The sequence below is a fragment of the Epinephelus lanceolatus genome, chromosome 9 (genome assembly GCF_041903045.1).
Source record: "Epinephelus lanceolatus isolate andai-2023 chromosome 9, ASM4190304v1, whole genome shotgun sequence".
NCBI classification, from domain to species: domain Eukaryota; kingdom Metazoa; phylum Chordata; class Actinopteri; order Perciformes; family Serranidae; genus Epinephelus; species Epinephelus lanceolatus.
The window spans coordinates 42,423,434-42,442,193 of NC_135742.1; the positions used below are offsets into that span (position 1 = coordinate 42,423,434).

The 18,760-nt window shown below is 40.9% G+C and overlaps 1 protein-coding gene across 3 annotated transcripts in view; it reads right to left on the bottom strand.

The window, feature by feature from the left end:
* Positions 1-18,760, bottom strand: part of pnpla7b (patatin-like phospholipase domain containing 7b) — a 52,290-nt gene that overhangs the window by 26,704 nt on the left and 6,826 nt on the right. For 2 of the 3 annotated variants that reach the window (XM_033619787.2, XM_078170975.1), the window contains exons 6-23: positions 18,091-18,185; positions 16,529-16,669; positions 12,327-12,486; positions 12,073-12,153; positions 11,033-11,161; positions 10,804-10,884; positions 10,168-10,288; positions 9,985-10,062; positions 8,574-8,656; positions 7,367-7,516; positions 6,999-7,076; positions 4,864-5,069; positions 4,634-4,765; positions 4,373-4,496; positions 4,075-4,264; positions 2,754-2,903; positions 665-728; positions 244-412 (exon numbers count right to left, since the gene is read on the bottom strand). In XM_033619787.2, the coding sequence (XP_033475678.2) occupies positions 244-412; positions 665-728; positions 2,754-2,903; positions 4,075-4,264; positions 4,373-4,496; positions 4,634-4,765; positions 4,864-5,069; positions 6,999-7,076; positions 7,367-7,516; positions 8,574-8,656; positions 9,985-10,062; positions 10,168-10,288; positions 10,804-10,884; positions 11,033-11,161; positions 12,073-12,153; positions 12,327-12,486; positions 16,529-16,669; positions 18,091-18,185 (2,232 nt within the window). The remainder of the gene's footprint in view (positions 1-243; positions 413-664; positions 729-2,753; positions 2,904-4,074; positions 4,265-4,372; positions 4,497-4,633; positions 4,766-4,863; positions 5,070-6,998; positions 7,077-7,366; positions 7,517-8,573; positions 8,657-9,984; positions 10,063-10,167; positions 10,289-10,803; positions 10,885-11,032; positions 11,162-12,072; positions 12,154-12,326; positions 12,487-16,528; positions 16,670-18,090; positions 18,186-18,760) is intronic. The other variant, XM_078170976.1, reaches the window with a different exon arrangement.

Sequence of the window (18,760 nt, forward strand, 5' to 3'; positions counted from 1 at the left end):
TCATCACAACTTGAAAGAATTTGTTTGAATTTGTGGCACTGTAATGTGTGGAGGTGTGGGACACCCGTCCCTACTCCAGTCCCCCTCTGTAATTCCGGCTGATGTGTGTAAGCACAGCTTTAAGTCGCATTCCTCATTGAACTCAGTTTGTTGCAATTATTTAACTTGTTTTATTACATGATGACATCATGTACACTTTCTGCTTAAAAAGGCTGAAAAGCAGGTGTGTGTATTTAAACTGACCTCACCCACAGTGGGCTCCTGCTCACCCAGTCCCACAATGATGATGCAGTCAGCCTGGCGGATGCAGCGCTGGGTCCAAGGCGTGAGGCCAGAGTCAGCTTGGTAGAGGACAATGCGATGGATGTCTTCCTGCTGCCCGAGCCAACTGGACAGACGGTACTCATGCACACTTTCAAAAACAAGATACACATATGAGCCTGTTTGCAGCACATTATCTGTTAACTCATGTATACAACAGTTCACTGTAGATTTAAAATCAAATCGTATCTGTTTCTCTGGAAGTATGTGACTCTTTAAAAGAAGCATCAGTTGTATAGGTGTGTTTTCAGAAAGAACCTAACCAAACAACCACCAATGCCTCATCAGACTTAAAAAACGTTGACACATACTTTACTTTTCAATCATTGGAAGAAATGTCTACCTGTCCAGAGCAGCAGAGCCTAGGCGCTGTTTGATGATGTCACTGGTCAGGAGTAGAGTAGGGCCTTTAGAAAATAGAAACACACCAAACATGTTTTTAAAATGTGTAATGGTGCATAATAGTGCAATGTCTCATAATGCAGATTCTAAAGTAGTTCCTCTTCACCAGTAAAAGTGGATAGTCATGTTTTTACAAATCTCGACATGCGGTTCACTAGCAAGGACCACTGCACAACAATATGTCATTTAAATGTTTAATTGTAATTCAGGAGGTGTTAGTTGTTGAGGACTGGTGAATGGATGTAAGTGGGGGGTGAGGGTGGAAGAGGGATGTCCTCTGCTAAGTTAATCTGAGAGGATGTACTAGAGATAAGGCAGAAGGGGACTCAGTTTGGGGTTCCGTCTCAGGCGTTTTTTCTAGTAATTTTTCACCAGTGAGGTGATTTTGAAGTTAACAAATTAACTTCATTTGGTAGTGGGCCGTTACTTTTTTTTATACAATCTTTATCCATGCTTATTTGGTTAATTATCACTAGCTTGGTAAGGTGTTGTACTTGGGCTGTACACACACTTTCTTTCTTTCATAAATTCTGAGTAAAGGCACTTTCAAACAGTACTATACAGTAGAAGTTACAATGTCAAAGTCATTTTTAGATGTTTGGCCTTCAGCAACAATGGCATAACAGGTCAACAATTAAACACACAATATGCAGGAAAGGGGTGCTAGGCTACAAAAATATTACAGTTTCTAAATTTGAGAGCAGACACACAACAAAGTGCAGCCCAGTATTTTTTTTCTTCAAATCTAACCTTAATTCTAATTATATTACTGTCTTGTGTGAAGGAAGACTGGCTATTAAGAATGTCATTGTACAGTGCAAACTGCTGAGTCTTATGCTGTGCATATAACTATAAGTTTCTTCAATCCTGATTCTTGAGTTTCAGTCCAAGTCTATTAAAACTGAACATGTCACACATATCACACACTCTAATACAACATGCTAAATACTCCCAAACATGTAAAGACATTTATTACATTAATTTCATTTTGACAAAAAAATGTCATAAACACCAACCTCTCTGAACTAATAAATATAAATGCACTCATAAAACTCTATTGGGCACACAAAACGATACGTGGCACTTTCACTGATGTAAATCAATAGCTCTACACAGCAGTTTAAAAAAGTGCCTTGTGTACCAACACTACTGTAAACAATGCAGACTGATTTCAGGTACTCATTTCAGGTAGCTTGTTGTGGCTGAATCTAGGGGTGCACGATATTGGAGTTTTTGCCGATATCTGATATGCCGATATGTAACAACTCATTTGACAGATGGCCGATACCGATATCGATACATCCACTTTTTTTCCCCACCTAATTTTAGTGACTATCAAGTCTCTTCTGTAGTGGAATTAACATCAAATTATGCATGCATACTATCATCATGATGGTCCACCAGCAGATGGAGACATGAAATACAACACTTTTCAATGTCTGTAATATTTATTCATTATGCAAATTAAGAAAAAGCATGTTGGCCTGTTGTTTATTTTAAAGCCAATATTGGGCAATACTTATGGCGTTCCATTGTTATCATGCATCCCTAGTTGAATCCAAATCTCTTTTAACACTGAAAAGACTTAAGAGAGTCAGCATCATGCATGTCTCCTCATATGCAGCGCACTCCATTTAAATGTGTTTGTCTGTCCCTGCTGCTTCTCACTTCTCTGATGTTTAGTGAGAGAGCTGTCAATTGAGCAGTTTGCACATGCCCACACAGACCTAATTGGAGGTCTAATCAGGTGGCATGGATGTGGGTGGACTATGGGTGACGGGGCTTTAAATACTGGCTATTAGAAAGCTTTGTTCTGTGAAAGTGATTGATGTCTTACATTGTCCTCAATATAAGACATCAATATGGTTACAAATTACCATGGCTTTCCTATGGAATTTTATATAAAAATGAACATGGCATTCATGTGGAACACATTCTGTGAATGACTGAGTGGTCTCTCTGTGAATCAAGACCCTTCAAGTAACCTGTTGAAGTACACTGTATGTGTGTGTGTGTGTGTGTGTGTTTACCAATGCCACTGAGAGCATGCTGCAGCTCCAGAGTGAAGGCAGTGAGGGGAACCTCCTCAGACACAGGCAGGATGGACACAGTGGACAGGTTGGAGGCTGGATTCCCAGCATCCCACTTGCTGGTGGGGGTGTGGAGAGCCAGACTACGAGCTGCAGGGGAAAGGAGTGTTTTCTCATTGGATATTTCAGACAGAAATTACATTTTTCAAATGCTGTACATGTGCAAAATACTATTTACTGAATATCTATGCTCTTTTATTACCTCTTTTGCATATATCTTAATTTGTATCTCATTTTATACTAAAGGCCAACTTGATCTCCATACGGTGGGCCCTATTTAAATGATCTGTAGCTCAGAATCTTAAATGCATGGTGCAAGTGCATTTAGGAGGTGTGTCCAACTCTACTTTTGCTAGCTGAATGGTGCATTATCTCAGTGCAAGGTAAGGTAAAAGGGGCAAAGGGGTTGTATTTAGTCCCTTAATTAATCAAAGGTGTGTTTTGGGTGTTACATGAATTCATCTAGTCAGGGTGTCATCTCCTATTCCCTTTAAAAGCCAGCACCTGCGCCTGCACCTGAATACTGCCATTTATATGTTGGATTCTGCAAACTGGAGAAGCAAGCAGTTTTCCTGCTGACAGTAATAGCATAAGAGCAGTAATGTCACTGCAGCAAATATTTTGTGACATTTAAGCGGCAAAACGAAAAACTATAGTTATAAACTTGACAGAGAAAACAGAACTAAAGTTTTACCTTCTAAAATAACGAAGTTCCACTGCTCCTCATTTATAAATGTGCACAGCCTCATTCTTAATGAGTAATCGGGGCAGCAGCTCTGCTGTGCTCTATTCACATTTTACAGAATATAAGTCATTTTTTTCCTTATTAATGATGTATTATTTCACGTACTTCTGCACACTCTGTGTGTGTGTGTGTGTGTGCATTATGAACCCACCTATATAAGTGCATCTTACTGTCTGAATAATGCGCCCCTTATATAGCAGGAAAATAGCAATCCCTGTCTGCTGCCTCAAAATAGCAACATGCAAACAATGCACCTGACCACACTTCATTTAAAGACCTGCACGCCAATGGGTGCACAGCTGGGTGCAAGTACATTTGCTATTTACACAACCTGGGCACTGGCAATGAACATGACAACTGCATTGGTCTGAAACTAGCAATAATAGTAACGCTGCACTGTGCACTTTGCTCTGGATGCAAGATAGGACCCCATAACTGGTATCATTCCTTTATTTGGTAGAGTACATGAATACAGTTTTTTCCTGACACACACCTACAAAAGGGGTATGTAATTACCAGCCAGAGGTCCATTGACCTGTTGCATGTTGCCCAGGATCTTCTGTCCCAACAGATGAATCAGCCTGGTGACAACCTGAGGATACCTCCTCTTGATGGAGTTTAGGGCTCCTTCAGGTAGCTTGGCCAGCTCGGAGTCCCTGACAGCATGGACCGTGGTGGCTCGGTTCATGTGGGTGAGGGCCTCGACCTGGACAATCCACAAACAAGGTGCTATACTGCTATTTGTAGTGCCTAAAAATGTGTTTGCCCAGTGTGCGTTGAGATAGTGTCTTATCGGCTGTTTCTGACCACTCACCACACCGATTAGATCCCCACGGCCATACTCTCCGGCCAGTTCCTTCTTCCCATCATCCTTTGCAATGACAGAGCGCAGTCGGCCACTGAGGACAATGAAGGTGCTATCTGACTTGTCTCCCTGTCTAGAAAAAAAATTAAACAAATGACTGTTTTATTGGAGTAAAAAAAGTTAATCAAAATAAATCTCATTACTATCAATAGTAGTGGCGCACTCATTCTTTCAGTAAGAAGCCCATCAACAGCTCCATAGAGTAGATACCTATAGACGGCACGGCCAGCCTCCAGAGCCATCCAGTCCAGAGCAAAGTCAATCTGTCTGACGAATGGTGACACTCTCTTCACCACAGTGTGAGCTACATTCAACACCACCCTAGGCTCCTCACGCATTATCCTGCAAAGTTAATCACAGGTTTGTTTGCATCCAAGTGGTGTGATGGGAAGAATTCAAAGAAATGACTAAATGTTTTGTGTGTATGAGCTTGATCCTACTCATAGAAGTGGGCCTTGGATATGGAGAGGAAGGTGCAGTCTCTGTGAGCTCGCACAGTGAAGATAAGGGGCTCCCCTGTAAGAACAGCCAGGTGACCCACCATCTCCCCTGGGTGGGTGACAAACAGTAGAGACTCCTCCTCGCGGTCTATCATACGCTGGTAAACATGGAGCGACCCAGAGATGACAAATGCCACACTCACATCCTGTAAAAGGTGTGGAGGAGGACAAAATGGTCTGGGTAATTATTACAAAGTCTTAGGGCTGCTGTGAAACTGCGCCTACTTGGGGCAACAAAAAAGTTTGTCTTTGGTGGGTCAGTATAATAGACAAACAAGAAAGGACAGCAGGGGAGATACCCACACACTAATGCAACAGGGCTAGAAAGCCACAAAAAGGTCCACAGGCTGAGATCAATGCAAAAATAGTTTATTTATTTAAAGGGCCAGTGTGTAAAATGGGTTGAAAACAGTGACATCAGTGGTCAAATTCTAGATTGCAGGGCTCACTCGCTCACCCTTCCCGTCGGGTAAATGACGGCGGCCTCGTAGGGTCAAAAAGCCTTGCGCACGACTTTTTCAGGAGTAGGTCTATCTAGCGACGAGGTGAATGTTTATTTAGAAATCTAAGCCATGTTACGATATTGTAATGAATCCCTCACGAGCAGGAGACCAGAGGAGCATTCGGGAAAAAGGCCAGTTTATTTGAGCACTCCAGAAACTCTGGTAACACTCCACTCCGTTCCAAACTCTGACTCTTCTAGCGTAACAGACACACTTAATACACTTAATAACTTTACACACATACTCGTTTACCATGCCGAGTGGGGACCCCCCTCCCCTCTCTGCTCCGCCAATCTCCAGCCTGCACACTGACTGACAGCGTAGCCGGTAAACAGAGCTCAGCTGTTTATTTAGCCTAGCAATATCTCCGGACTATAGTAGCTGCAATGGACGACTTTGAACGCGATTTTGAAGAGTTTCTTGTAGCGGACACAGACCCAGAGCCATACCTGTTTGAGCCGGAGCATACAGATGAGGAACTCCATGTATTTGATGCTGAGCGGGTGAGAAGAGAGGCTGAATGCACAGAATGGGATTCAGTGCTACCATCGTTGGAGAGATATATCACCAGGAGGAAAAGCGCCGCAGAGAGTGCATCACAAGGAGTGAAGTTGCGTCTTCTTTTCCTCGCAGATGACGGTTCGGGTTCATTCTCTCCTGTTGCGTGGTAAGTCTGGTCCATTCGCAAACTTTATCACTAAAAAAACTTTTCACTACTCTCTATCCATGAACTACTAACACTCTGCTGTTTCTTCCTCCTTCTTCCTTCTTTCCGCTGTCTTCGTTGGTTCATTTATACATGCGAAACGCGTTCTCTGGCTGGCTGGATTGTCCACTCGGTCTGCCGTACATACATGGCGGCGCAAGATGGCGACCTCTCTAAAGCAAGGCCCTTGCTATATATATATATATATATATATATATATATATATATATATATATATATATGTATAAAAGCATAATTATAAGGCTACGAAAACCAAACGAATTTTATTTTATAGCGATCATACACTTGTATAAACATATTAATGGTTAGAATATTCAGATTCAGATTCAGATTGACAATAAACCATGCCAAATATTACACACTGGCCCTTTAAGACATCTGTGCACAAAAAAGGTGCTCAAAGTGCAAAAAATTATAGAGTGAGTAAAAATAGCAGCAAATGTTTTAGTCCTTGACTGTAATCAGTGCTAGTAGCACTGACAATCATCAATGCTAGTAGCACAGCTCGGGTAACACTGATGATAGTCAGACTAGCTACTCACTCTTTATCATTTTTGCACTTTGAGCACCTTTTCGTGCACAGATGTCTTAAATAAATAAACTATTTTTGATTGATCTCAGCCTGTGGACTTTTTTGTCACTTTCGAGCCCAGATACATTGGTGTGCAGGTATCTCCTCTGCTGTCCTCTCTGGATAATGATTAGACATCAGTTAGTCGGTACAACAGTTTTATTTAGTCGTGTCACTGAGTGGGAAATCTGGCCATTTTTTGTAAAAAGCTACACATGCATTTGCTTGAACAAGAGCAACAAATTGAGAGGTAAGTTTCTGTCGACAGACTGACCTGGTCTCCCTGGTGGGCCACAACAGAGCTGGCTTTGACCTGCCGAAAATTCACCCTCCCCTCAAGCAGGCTGGCATCCTGATAAAATGACAGTACATTTTAAAAACACTGAGAAATGTGTCAGACCAGTCTGTCTAAAGCATCCAGTTATAACTGTTTCACAAACCTTGGATTCCCAATTACACGACTGTTGCTAGATCACCTAAACAAACTATATTTCTTATTATCTTGAACTATTTCACAGATTTTAAAGCACTTTACAGTTAAATTATTCCACATGTAAAACATTAAATATATTAATATATATTTCAAACTGGTAAATTTTGTGTGCTGAATGATATTACAGACAGATAACATTTGTACACTACCTGTAATTGGATGACCTGCAGCAGATCCTTCTTGGCAGCTTGGAAAATGGCATTGACTTTATTATACTGGACATTTCCTCCTCCAGCATCACTATAGTGATAAACAGCAGATGGAGTGTGCTGCATCATCACACTCTTCTTCAGAATGGACTGAGGAGACAGAAAAATGAGGAACGGCATGACTGAGACTTCAGAAAGACACAAAACTACAAACTAAACGCTTACTCTAACTAACCCTGTCCATGCCCATGAAGTGTCTGAAATAAGCCATTACATCTACTGTGTAACTGTAGTGTACTGCTCAAATAAGTATGATTTTGCTTAGGCTACATCTATTTGCTCAATCATATAAATACTCATGATTACAACAAATACCTGCCAGTTCTAATCCTTAAACCAACTAAATAAATGACAGGGAAACAGAGAGCTGCTTTATCCTCCAGTCACAGACACTGCTGCATTGCTCTTACCCCCTAACACACTAACTTTATCTAGGGCCGCCTTTACAAAGATGACCTTTAACTTTGACTATGAATTAGATTAGTCAGACCTCAAATACATGTCGAAATGCATTCATTACACAAAGTTGTCTTGTTCTTGACTAACTGAACTGTTATGAACCCTGGGTAAATTAAGATTTTTTTCATAACTAAAAAAAAAAATGGCTGACACTAGGGCCCATTCATTCCGAGCCCCCCGAACAAACGCTGGGCAAGGGGACCAATGGAGCCCAAACTGTGTAATCACAGCTTCCAGGTCTGTCACATGATGCCATTGGGCCCAAAAAAGTTTCACTTTCAGGATTTGATCCATCTGGTCAGATATTATTCTTAAAGGCTAGAGGAGCTGCACGATTAAATCATTTAATCATCATATAAGGTAGCAGAGAACTGAACCAGAAGTTCAACGATGCAGAGGATCCAGATAATTTAAACCCAGAAAAAATTTAAACCCATTTTGGTTTATGTGCCACTGAGCAACTTTTATAGGAATGAATGGGGCTCCACCTCCAACGCTCGAGTACTCTTTGTATAAACCATAGTTCACTCCAGCAGAAAATGTCTCCTGGAAAAACTTGACAGTTACAAAGCTATTTGCTGGGCACTACAGACTTGTGTAAAATATCTTTGTGAAACTGACTCTAGATGTTCAAAACCTAAATTTAAACTAACAGCAGGAACAAAAAAGAAAATCCTTCTTCAGAGACCTTCATAGGACTGTGAGACAGAGTGTCCTCTTTGGCAACTCGAGCCCGTTCATATACTCTGTTGAGGTCGAGTGACATTTCACCTGTGAAACACAAAAGTCATCATGTTTATCATTAAAGTTTGGTATCAGCAACAATACTCACTGACACGATTATCACAGCGAGGTGGAGAAGCATCTCCCCATGCCAATGTGTCTATAGAGACTGCTATATTTGTTGTAGTGTAAAGAACTCTTGATGTTGCTAGTTTTAACTGCAGCAGCTTTTAAAAAATCTTTTTTTATGTTTCTTTACAACTCAGATGTCTTGCGGAAGCCTTCCTTTGCTAGTAGACTTCATTTCAAGTTTGATGGTTAACAATTCAAATAGTTGATTCAGGTTTGACAACTACACTGTCATAAAACTTGCATAGCAGACCCTGCGTATGAGAACACCAACAATAACATCAGCTGCAGAAGTGGGAAATGATTGGTGATTTGGTTTCAAGTTATTAGTAATGACCTGCACAAAAGCTCATATAACACTGACACAAAGTTGGATTTCACTTTTTTGACATTAGTTTCAGCTAATTATATAGAAAACATCATGCAAACATTTTGAATGTTTGTCTTAAAATGTGTTACATACTTTTCTACATGTTCCAAGGCCTTCCATCAAAAACACACATTGCCTGAATCTATTTAGATAAGCAAGTAGCATGCAGAGAAGACACAGTTTTATGGACTCTATATGTCCTATTAAGACAAGAAGGACACTGAAAATATTTAAAAAAGATTTAAAAAAAAATAAAATAAAATAGGGATATGTGTAAAACTAGAATTACAGCCCTGCAGTTGTATGTCCCATGAACCAGTCAAGTTTCTCTTACAGTTTACATACATGTCTGTGAAAACATGGATGTTTCACACACATCTCCCCCTGGCAGCACAGAACATCTATACAATCAGCACAGTTTCAAGGTGGACACCCAAGATTGGTATCACCAATTAAGTAGTTGACCAAATGCCTCCCCTTCTGTTCTTGAGATGTGATGTTGAGTCATGGCCAGAAAAGTGTTTTTTACGCAGAATATTATTATGTCACAGTGAAGTTGACCTTTGATCACTATATCATGTTGTCCCATTAGACATTTTTGTCTGTCATGATTCAGTACGAATTCTTACATTATGGCCAAAAACATGTTTTGTGAGGTCACACTGACCTTGACCTTTGACCACCAAATTCTAATCAGTTAATTATTCAGTCCAAGTGGGCTTTTGTGTCAAATTTGAAGAAATCCCCTCAAGGCGTTCTTGAGATATTGCATTCACAAGGACGGGATGGACAAAACGACAACCTGAAAACATAATTGCTCTGGCTATGGCTATCACCAGTGCAGAGGCATAGAAATATACTATGTGTGTGAATATACCTGTTAAAGCCAGTGGGGTGGAGAGAGAGCGAGGTTTCCTGTATTTAGGTGTGGACATGTCAGAGAAGCTGGACTTTTCTGTTAGTATGTGTAACAAGAAAACATAACTTTAGACAAACATTACCACACACACATTACTGCAGCCTAACAGTGAAATGCTGTGAGACAGCTGTTGTTTTTGACCTGCGTCACCCTTTTCGGAGCCCAGATCATCAGAGTGGGAAGGTTGCCTGCGGAAGCCTTTGTGTGGATGACTCTCACCCAGAACATGGGCCACCGATACCAAGGAGATGGCTTGGCTCTCCTGTAACACACATAAATCAACATTTAATTTAAAAAAAACAAACAAACACATATCTTCATTTGCAAACTTTCTCAAACCAAATATGTACTAAGGTTAAACATATTCTCTAAATATTCTATAACAAATGCAACATTTTGATTCTATATAAATGTAAGTGTAGGGACTGAGGGAAAAAATGAGGATATAACTCTTGGCGCCAAACATTAGCTTGATTGGCACATGGGGTCACAAGTTTATTTGTACCATATTACTTAAATAACTAAACAGGAAAGACACCTCTCTCAAGAGATTATAAGTAAGCGCAGGAAAATGCAATATGTGCAATGCAAATTCCAAGGGCTTTAAACATCCACTGACTTTCTCATATCTTTGATTCTATGTGTTGCTATTCAATTTGAATGAACAAAAGGGAAAACATATGTGTGAGATCATAAATGGCAGTAATCCTATCCTATCTAAAACATTTTTGTACAGTCTACATCAGCCCAACCACAGCGTGGAGCACAGTCAAGTACCGGGTTGAAGAGCTCAGTGGTCAGGCCAAGGTAGTTGTGTAAGGCAAGGAAGGTCACTCTCTGGAGACGCACCATGATTATCTACAGAGGACAGAAAACACAGACTGCACTGTTAATGCTAAAGAATGGGAAATGGATACATGTTTGTAAGCTCCCTGCGCTTTTTTGCATGTTATGTACTGGCTTGCACTTGAAATCAAATACTTCTCATTGTCAGTGGACACTTTACCTGAATGACACGGACCAGAGTTTCAGGATATTTCTCAAAAACTGACTGGAAGGCTGCAGCTGGAAGACGCAGGATAGTGGAGGGAACTGCAGCTCGTGCAGACACTGTTTTATAAGGTGCTGGATAGCCCTTAAATACAGATAATAGAGAGTGTGAAAGAAAAAATGGATGCTGTAAAAATCTTTACGAAACAGATTTGAATTGTATAACATATCCAAAAGGTGGACATGAGTAAAATAGTAAATGAAAGATGGGCTGATCAAGATAAGATAAGATACAGAATTAGCAAAAGTCTGGAATTACCACCTCGTGGTTGTCCTACATGAACCAGTGAAGTTCCAGTTAAAATTTCGATCTGTCCAGACCTCTATGTAGCCATGACGGTTGACAATGCTTCAAATACGGATATGACATTGAATAATGGACAGAAAACATGTCGCAGTGAACCTGACCATTGATCCTTACGAATTATGATGTTAAATAATGGCCAAAAGGGTTTCTGCAGAACATTTTGATATTACAGTGAGTGAAAATGGTATATGATTGTTTTGGATTTAGAATGTTAACACCTCAGCATTGTATCCTATTAGACATTTGTAAGAAATACTGTCACAATTAGTCCATGAATTCAGTTCATTCATTCAGTTTATGACCATGACCTTTGATCACAAAAATCTAATCAATTCATTGTTAAGTCAAAGTGGACTTTTGTGCCAAATTTGAAAAAATTCCCTTGGGACACTTTTGAGATGTCACGTTCATGAGAATGGGACAAACGTATGAACAGCCCAAAACCCAAAAACATAATGCCTCCATCCATGGCTAGCACCAGCCCGAAGGTATAACAATGCATTAAGAAGTGTTCATGCCATACCATAAACTACAAACCTCCATCATGCAAAGCTCTAAGCTCAGACTACACAATGACCAAACGTATAGTTGATCTAATTGTATGTAATGTGCATGTAATGTACAAGTGACAGCTGCTAAAAAATCTGCTCTGGAATACAAGTGTATTACATATGAGGGTGAAGACGTACAGTGATGACATCCATAATACTGAGCAAACTGTGAACACTGTCTCCTGGTAAAACTTCCTTCACCACAACGTCTGTACCATCCTGCAGCAAGAGAACACAATCAAATCTTAACATGAGAGCAGAATAACAGTCACAGCACAGGTTAGGGTTCCAACACTTTTACCATTCCCCTCACTAATCACCAATATACAGAAAACATTGAAGAAAACAAGCACTGCTCCATGGCTGGGTGTGGAATATTATTGTGGTCTTACACTCTCATGGATGCACAGCTCCAGGCGGCCATCTTGAACCACGTAAATACTGTCATCAGTGTCACCCGGTCGGAAGAGTCCCTCTCCCTGATGCAGCTGGATCAGCACCATGTGACGACACAGCTCCAGGAAAAGAGGCTTCTCAAAGTGGCCGAGCACCCTGGTTAAAACACGTGTGCAGATACTGTGAAGTTCTATCACTGCGAACGATATCCACATTTTAATTAACAGTCACGAAATGCACACTACAAATCTATCATTCAATTTGTCATGTGAAATTATACAATGTACAACTCCAGTGAAATGTGATTCCGTCAGCTCCTTCAACCTGTACATTGCAATTTAGTCCCCTTTTGCCTCTTTTACTTCCTACATTGTAGGCTGCTGCTTTATTATTGTCCGTATTTCCAGGCTGCAGTAGTTGTAAGCTACAGTTTGTGTGTTTATGGCATCCTGGATGGTTCTGGTAATCATAATAATTTCACTGTAGTTTTGAGTACAGTTGCCTCTCTTGTTTCACAAATTAAACCAACCATAGACCCAGTGAATCCAATATAGACAGTTTCAAACTTGAAAACATAAACATTCTAAATGGGTCCCTTTGTATTTCCTGTTGGAATGTTTTGCGGTGTATGTGAATGACATCAGCTGACAGAAAGTATGGACCCCAGCTCTTGCCTAACAATGCAGTTCCAGTGATATGGGCTATACATTTGTGACGTTGCCGGTGGTGTCCTGGAAAGTGCTCCAGGCTGCATCGTGCAGTGCAAACTGTAGGGCGGCCTCTGATTAGCCTGACCATTCTAACGTCACTGGGAGCATTTATCATAGTTTGTTTACATATTTTGACATTAGCGAGATGGCAGCATGGTTCCTCCTCCCAAACACAATCAGAAAGTCCACTCTGTAGCCGCCTCTGAATGGTGTGTAGCAGTGATCCAGTGTTTATTCCCCTTGAGGTGCAAGGCAAGCAGGAACAGGACAACATGTCAATATTCCTGCTGTCACACCAGTCCTTATTCACCATAAAGCACACGCCTCCTCCGAGCATATGGAGAAAGAGACACCTGGTTGAATGGCTATGTCCAGGATTTTGCCAAATTACTGTGAAACAGAGGACATTTCAGTTCCTGATACCTATTGGAAACTGATGCAGGCATTGAGGTTGTCCAATTTATTATCAAACACTCATACAATGGCTAGCAGGATACTTGGCAAAGAAGATCCATGAGTCTGGGATCGCAGCCGGCGTTCAGTACCTCCACTGTAGAGATGGACACAGAGATGGTCTTGTTTGTCCATGCAGTGGGGATTGTAGCTGGTGCCCACGTTCTCCACCTTTTCCTCGTTGTTTAGCGGCCACGACAATGTTGCAACATCTGGTAAAGTTTTCACCTCGTGGGTCTGTGTGTGACATCATGGCTCTGGTGTGTTCTTGGTGATACCAATTGTAGCGGGAATTACCATAGAAGCCATTTTGAGTATTTTGTCTGGTGTTTGTACATCTGTCTTTGGCGGATTTTCTCAACTCTGCAAGTTGCAGTCACAAAACTTTACAAGTCTGGAGTCAAGAGAGGGATGAGTTGATTTCCTTATCACAATCAATGACTTGTAACCATATGCCATTAACGTCTAACGGCAATCACAAAAAGCACAAGCAATGTTTGTGAAACAAATGCAAGACCATAAAGTCAGTCTAAAGCTGACAGAGATGTGACTGGAAAGGTCTGTGCCCTCTAGAATAAGAATGTATCATATCCAATATATAGCTAATTCGATCTTGATTCTGGCGCCATAGATGTACAGCAGTTGCTGTATAGTGGTCATCCTATATTCATAATTTTTAATTTTGAAAAAAAAAAAAAAACCAACAACAAAAAAAACACTTAAAAGTTACAATTGGTAAGATTTGAGTCCTCGTTGGTTTGGTGACACCCAGGGGTGAAAATCCCATTTCATAGTTGGGGGGGGACAATAAACAGTAAAATTTTAGAGAATAATTCCAGGGGGGGACAAGGAAAAAAAGTTGTAGCCTGTCTTTTATACAACATCTTTTACTGCAATTTGACGCTTTAATCTTTTCTCTATCTCTCCAACAGGCAGGCATAGGACCTTTCTTAGCACTGGCTGAGTCCACCTGCACATGTCCAGATTTAAAACAAAATGATTGAAATCAAATTAACATGTACACATCGACAACAGTCAGGTGCGCCGTGCTGTCCAAGGTGCTGAGTGTGTCTGGAGCAGAGCAGGTCTCTGTCTCCCCGTGCGCAGTAGTGTGAATATTTATGCTATTAAGTAAGCGGAGAAAACATGTCTCTCATTGTTTAATAGCAGCAAAACAATAAGGCTTCATTCATCAAAGACAGAAACTCGATCTCTCTCCTTCTCTCCCTCTTTTTTCTCTGGCTCAGGTGTGTGGAATGGATCCTTCGTCTCTGGCTGGCCGCAGGAGCAAACCGTTTTTTGTTTTTTTTTTCTGTTTTTTTACCGTCAGTGAGATCATAACTTTAAAAAATGTTTGAAAGAAAAGTAACCAAAGAAAATGTGTAATACCGAATATTTTGTTTGTTTACAAGGTATTTTGAATTTTGAAACCTGTTTTATTGACCTTTTTGTAATAAATTACTTTTTTTGGACTTTTATGGACTTGGACATTTATCTCAGCATTGCAAGTTATTGATAACGAGAGAGTCAAGACTCAAGCCAGCAGCAGCCACATGTGAGAAATGGCTTAACTGAACATTTCCTGCAATTAAACTGGTAAACTGGTTTATAAACAGTGTGCTGTGAGATCTGCCACTGCGCACCTCACAATCGTGCGTAATAGCCGCGCGTAATGACCGCTCCTTGTCTGCACGTCTTTCATGTTTGTCTCACTGACAGGTGGAGAGCCTACAGACAGGTACCCATTAGCTACGAGCCGCTCCGCCACTGACTGCTCTTGTCCTGTCCTCTCCCTCTTCTTTCTCTCCTGTCCTAACTATCACTAAACTCTGAGCTTAATCATTAGCTTTTAGCTTAGCAGCACTCGTAATTGAGTAGGCTTTTGAACAATGCAGGAGAAATGTTGCAGACAGTTTATATTATCAGCCTGGGCCTGGGGCTTGTTGTAACAGTAAATGGGATGTGTTGTAACTTGTGTAAGTTAAACTGTGTCTGTGTGAGTGTACATCTTACCCTGCGATGCGCGATGTGGGCAGCAGGTCCAGCCACACGCTGCTACTGCTGCCAAGTAGCCCCGCCCATTGGAAAGAGTGTGGGATATACCACTACTAGGAATGGGAGGGGGGGACTAAATCTTTTAAGATTTAAATAACACATTATTGTGCGATTATAATGAGCACCGCTTACATTGTGCATTCAATAAATACTACTGTATTGTTCAAAAATTATTAATTATGTCTCAAATTATTCTTGGGGGGGGACAGCTTTACTGGACAGGGGGTCATGTCCCCCCTGTCCCCTCAGGATTTCCGCCCCTGGCGACACCTATAGTTGCTGCAAAGCGTGTTTCAATAATACAGGCTGCAGAGTTCTGTTCAAAATCAGTGTCTCAGTCATTGGGGCAGAAAACACACCTTGAGTAGCGACTACATCGGAAATGCAACTGAGGAAGAAGACAAGCTGGTGTATCTGTTTACAGCACAGCCAAACAAATCTTGGGCTGAGAGGATTTTCTATGCCATGTCAGACAAAAGACTTTGATCAACAAAGTCACCCAACATGGTAAAAGCAAAGTCATGATAGAATTTTGACTCTAGTATTAAGTAAATCATGTGCATGGATCAATTTGTGTCTTTCACATCATGTCCAGTATGTGCTTGTATTGTTTGCTGTGAATTCATTAGTCTATGCTAGGGTATGCAGTTTGAATCCCAAGCAGGAAAGGTGGACTCCCCCAGTCACAATGTTAAAGGGATTTTGAAATACAGATACTACAGTGTGCGGGAAAAAAAGATGCTATAAATGACAAGATAGATTGTTCTTGTAAAAGTTCTGCATTTTTGCCCTTTTAATGACTTTAATGATTAATCATCCAATTCATTCTCAGTCAGTTGACTAACTGACTAATCTTTTCAGCACTGCAAATCACTTTTAATACACACTATTCATTGGGTCTATATGTTAATAAGGGACTGCATAGAAACTGTGCTCCTGTTCATGTGGAAGATGGAAACAAAACATGTCATTTTACTCACCTGACATTTTTCAGCATGTACAGCACCTCAGAGGGCAGATGGGAGTTCTGCACATCAAACTCAGTTAGGTCAGCCTCCAGCAGGCAGGGAGGTGGCTCCTTGGGCTGTAGGGCAGGGGGCTCCCTCCGGATACGAAGGATCCTAACAAGGACAGTCTTCATACAGTAAAGATTGATAAAACAAGTCTCCATACCAAGTCTCAGCTCTTAATTCTAAGCTAATTTTACACCTCTTTTTCTTAACAAGTTTCTGTCTTCTAAATTGGAACGTAACTTTTCTGAACTCCTTAAAACACATCACTTCTGTGTATTTTTTATTACAAATCTTCCTTTTAAATAAATTTATGTCTGTTTATTTTAGTTTTCACTGGAAGTTTTAAATGACTGCCTAGGTTACAGCTGGGGTAGGCACTTAAAATTTGGCGTCACTGGGTAAAATCCCTGAGTAAACTTTGAGCATATTGTATTTCAAGGGGACTGAGAGAAAACTAGACTTCTGCACCTCCTCTTGGCTCTGATTTCAGGCCTTAGAAAATCCAGCCAGTGACACAACACTTTGGCCAGTCACAGGTCATTACAGAGAGAGGGCGTTCCTATTTGCTGCTCTACAAATGCAGATGCGTGTGCACGTCCCCTCAGTGAAAGCCTGATTAAATGGCAGTGAATCCTGCAGAGAATGTTGCTATTCGAGCATTGGCAGCAAGTGACTACACTGCAAAGCAATCCAAAAAAGGGAGACAGACTTATCAAAAGGAGAATCTAATCTCATTTCAGAGATGGAGAGAAAATGTAGCTAATAGTTTAGCCTTCTGCTAACTGGCACACAGGTTAGATCCCACACAGCCGCTGGCCTTAAACTCGCTGTGACACCTGTTGCTCGGGGGTTTGCACTGACGATATTCGAGCTGCTAAAGCCGCCAACCAAAGGATCGTCTCCAGAGCAGCTTCCCGCTCTTCTCCCAGCAAAGTAGCCCACAGCAACAGGGAGTAAAGAGGAGGGACCATGAGGTGGCTAGTAGTTGATTCTTGTCTCTTTTGTGGTCTGATAAACAGAGAATGAGAACTGGGCAAGGAGGGGCTATGTGAGTGAGCTGCGCACAGCTCTGCAATGAAATAAGTTAAATCAATGTATGGAAAACAGTGGGTGACTGTATGAAGCGCATGCATATGCCTGTGCTCACCAGGTGGGAGGGGCTGAGGACAGAGCAGAGAGCTGCAGGAGGGAGGTGTATTTTTAAATTCTGCCTTTTTTTTTCTTTTCCAGATTTCTGCCCACCCCAGCTATAACGTTGAAGGGTTTAAATAATGTATTCAAACTTAAGCTGTTTTATCATTGGGCATACGCAGTAGATCCAATATCATGGTGGCTGGGTCTGACAATGTATTTTTCCCTGTCCCTGGTATCTTAAAATACCAGCTTATCTTCTTTGATAAAATAATCTTAACTCAAGGTCCACTTAATTGGACCTTGTTGGGAACAACTGTTCCCAACTGTTGAATGGACTTTCAACCCTCAAAGTTAATCTATCATCTGTCCACACCAAACACTGAAAGGAGACTCACTTGCGAGCTATGGACATAACTTTGGTCCTCTTCCTCATTCTCTGCCGGGACGCTGAGTTTGAATTAGAGGAAGGGGCTGAGGACAATGTCTGAACCTGCAACAAGGAAAGTTTGGTGAATTGACATGTTTAAATTCTAGTAATGATTTACAAAAGATAAACAAACTGTTTCTGATGATGAAAATTCCAATCATGCTAATATCAGATATTTGAAATGATAAAAGGTATTTGTGCCCCACGCCAGGGCCTAGTGATGGTGATGTCAGTGGCTGGTCGGTCAATAACCTCTTTCTGTCCGTCCATCTGTCCAACATGTCCAACAGAGAAAGATACCATGACATCAACTGGGCAGCTCTATGATTAATTTGATTTGAATACTAGTGGTCTCAAATCTGAGCATCTTAACTTTACTTACACATCCTGTACAGTCAGCCTGTTGTTACTTTTTACATAAGTACTAAGCAATCCTAATCTAATGTTCAGTACTGCCAGTCACACATTTTAGCAGTATCACCTGGATATTTATACTATGAGATATCCTGTAGAAGAAGTAGCTGAACATTTGCTGTATATGTGTGTATAGTCTTAAAATTGTAGGAGTCAACACAGTGTAAACTAAGATAAGAGAAGATAAGATAAGATAAGATAAGATAAGATAAGGATAATATTAA